Consider the following 288-nt stretch of genomic DNA (forward strand, 5'->3'; position numbering starts at 1 on the left):
AATCAGTACCTCTGTTCTTAAAAGAAGTAGCATTCAGGAAGTGAAATTCTCTTCATGTCTTAATCTCATCTCTGCCATCGTGATGATCTGTGCGCCAGGAAGCGGAGGACGACGTGCGAAGGAAGGTGTTCACCGGCATGTCAGGAACTTTTCCTGACTGCTGGGCGGCTCGAGAGGCCATTGCTAAGGGCGAGTTCGCAGCCATTTGCGACAAGACAACCATGAAGAAGGCCATGTCATGGGATTTCAGGTAAGTAGCATGGTATTTTTTATGTTTATTGTTATGCA

General features: G+C 46.9%; 1 protein-coding gene across 1 annotated transcript in view; it reads left to right on the forward strand.

Annotated features, from left to right (window-relative positions):
• LOC119588190 (glutamate receptor-like) overlaps window positions 1-288 on the forward strand; it is a 16,500-nt gene that overhangs the window by 11,383 nt on the left and 4,829 nt on the right. The window contains exon 5 of the mRNA XM_037936893.1: window positions 99-250. Within this exon, the coding sequence (XP_037792821.1) occupies window positions 99-250 (152 nt within the window). The remainder of the gene's footprint in view (window positions 1-98; window positions 251-288) is intronic.

Source organism: Penaeus monodon, chromosome 23, assembly GCF_015228065.2.
Source record: "Penaeus monodon isolate SGIC_2016 chromosome 23, NSTDA_Pmon_1, whole genome shotgun sequence".
Classification (NCBI taxonomy): domain Eukaryota; kingdom Metazoa; phylum Arthropoda; class Malacostraca; order Decapoda; family Penaeidae; genus Penaeus; species Penaeus monodon.